The sequence below is a fragment of the Elephantulus edwardii genome, unplaced genomic scaffold (genome assembly GCF_000299155.1).
Source record: "Elephantulus edwardii isolate Elephantulus edwardi_28Jun2011 unplaced genomic scaffold, EleEdw1.0 scaffold00154, whole genome shotgun sequence".
Lineage (NCBI taxonomy): Eukaryota > Metazoa > Chordata > Mammalia > Macroscelidea > Macroscelididae > Elephantulus > Elephantulus edwardii.
The window spans coordinates 6,733,888-6,735,746 of record NW_006399904.1 but is presented as its reverse complement, the minus strand read 5'-3'; the positions used below and the strand labels follow the sequence as shown (position 1 = coordinate 6,735,746).

Here is a 1,859-nt window from a genome sequence, read left to right as displayed (position 1 = left end):
GGCATCAACAGAGTCATCAATTGTTTTATCTGTTACAACACCCTTTTTTGGCTGACTTTCATTGTTCAATTTCCCCACATCAGGGGGTGTCTGTATTTGTTTTACCTGTAGAATCTCTTTGTTGATTTTTTCACTTATTGTAGGTGAAGGAGTCCTGTTTGGTGTTTCAGGTCTGATAGGTGGTTGGGGAATGTGAGTCAAAACCTTGGGACTCTTGGGGCTTTTGGGGCTCTTAGAACGTCCAGGTGAGTTTGTTTCTTTGGATATCGTTTTAGTTGACCGAACAGGACTTCCGACCATTGCTGGTGATTGGCTAGTTTTAGGTGATTTAGTCTTCTGTCCCGGAGAAGTAGTTTTTGTTTTCGGTGTAAAGGGCTTTGTTTCTAATGGTTCTGCAGTTTGCATTTGTGATTTTGCAGCTGGAGCCAACATTGGTGGCTCTGGAGACGGAGGTGCAATGTCTGTATTGTCCTGTACGTGGACTGGAGAAAGCACTGGTGGAATCTTTTGAGTATTTATTGAGCTGAGTGGCTCTCGGTCTTCCAGTAATACTACATCTAGGGCGTCCCCGTTAGTGTTCAATAGCCGTGGTCTCTTCATAGAAGTCATTTCTTCAGCTTCAGGACTATCCAACGGTCTCTTACCCAAGAAATTCTCATCATTAATAATTTCTTCTTCTTCCAATTCCTCATCTTCTTCCAAGGAAACCTGCATGGCTTCGGCTGATGTGCCTCCATCAGTGGGCACCTGCTCTTCCTCTTCTTCTTGAGAAGACACAATGGGTGGCATGTAGTCAGGAATGTATTGTTTCCTTTCTTCTGCATCTTTACTTCCAGGTTGAGGAAACTGAAGTACATTGTTTTTGCTAACAGGAAATGAAGGAATTTGATGTGGAAAAGTAACAGGTGCTATATTGTGAATATAGTCTTCTAATTCATGAAGATTAACTCCCATCAGCTGGAAAGCTTCATTAACATCATCCAAAATAGGATCTGTTCGGCCACAGAGCTCAGAGTACCGATGGCAGGCCCATCCCAATTGCTGCAGATAGCGCTGCAGCACGTCCGTGAGAAGGTGGCAGGCGTTGAGTTGCACGGAGTCCCAGCCCAGCGCCTGGCAGATCTGCGCCACTGAGACCCTCAACAACGACCTGGAGTAACTCTCGCACATTTCGCTCCGTTGACTCCACTGCAGTCCTTGCTGCCACTTCTCTTCACCCCCACTGCCTAACCTTAGCAGAGGCCCCGATTCATCTTCCAGGGCCCCCGTGGCGGGGAAATCGTTCCCCCTGACCGCTGGCGACCACCTCAAAGTCCCAGCAACACGAAGCGGGCCAGCCTGAGAGTCGCCATTTTGGACTCGCTCTGCCTCCCGCTCATAACCAAACATCTTGATTGAATGATGAGTTCTTGGGCCTTGGGATGATGGCGTATTGGAAATAACAAGATCAACTGGCAAAAAGTAGTCCACAAAGATGATTTTCTACATTCTACATACTACTTATTGAGTGGTGATTGAAATCTTACAAGCTTGCAAGCAGCCACCTAAAGTATTTCTCCCTGTCCAGAACTAAGAAGAAAAAAAATCAAAGATGTACTGAAGCAATTAATCCAAAGCATTAATACTTGAACATCAATTTAATAAGAAGAATAATAAGATAGTGCCTAGCTACAACCTATGACCATCTGGAAAGGAATCATAGTAGTAGATCCTGCATAGAGTAGGGGTAAATGTGGAATAAAACTCAAAGAAAGAAAAGGTCAAGTTTACTGGTCTAGTAAAGACTAATGGAACCTTGAAGACTATGGCTGGGCTTTAGTTACCCTGGATCAAAACTCATTGCCACAACAAAACTTTGA

The 1,859-nt window shown here is 44.6% G+C and overlaps 2 protein-coding genes across 2 annotated transcripts in view; both read right to left on the bottom strand.

The window, feature by feature from the left end:
* The window catches only part of LOC102847769 (transcription initiation factor TFIID subunit 3-like), a 12,095-nt gene extending 10,738 nt beyond the window's left edge, over positions 1-1,357 (bottom strand). Inside the window, exon 1 of the mRNA XM_006895023.1 lies at positions 4-1,357. Within this exon, the coding sequence (XP_006895085.1) occupies positions 4-1,170 (1,167 nt within the window). The 5' untranslated portion in view covers positions 1,171-1,357. The remainder of the gene's footprint in view (positions 1-3) is intronic.
* LOC102850627 (microcephalin-like) overlaps positions 1-1,859 on the bottom strand; it is a 229,600-nt gene that overhangs the window by 63,598 nt on the left and 164,143 nt on the right. The window contains exon 9 of the mRNA XM_006895026.1: positions 1,218-1,451. Within this exon, the coding sequence (XP_006895088.1) occupies positions 1,218-1,451 (234 nt within the window). The remainder of the gene's footprint in view (positions 1-1,217; positions 1,452-1,859) is intronic.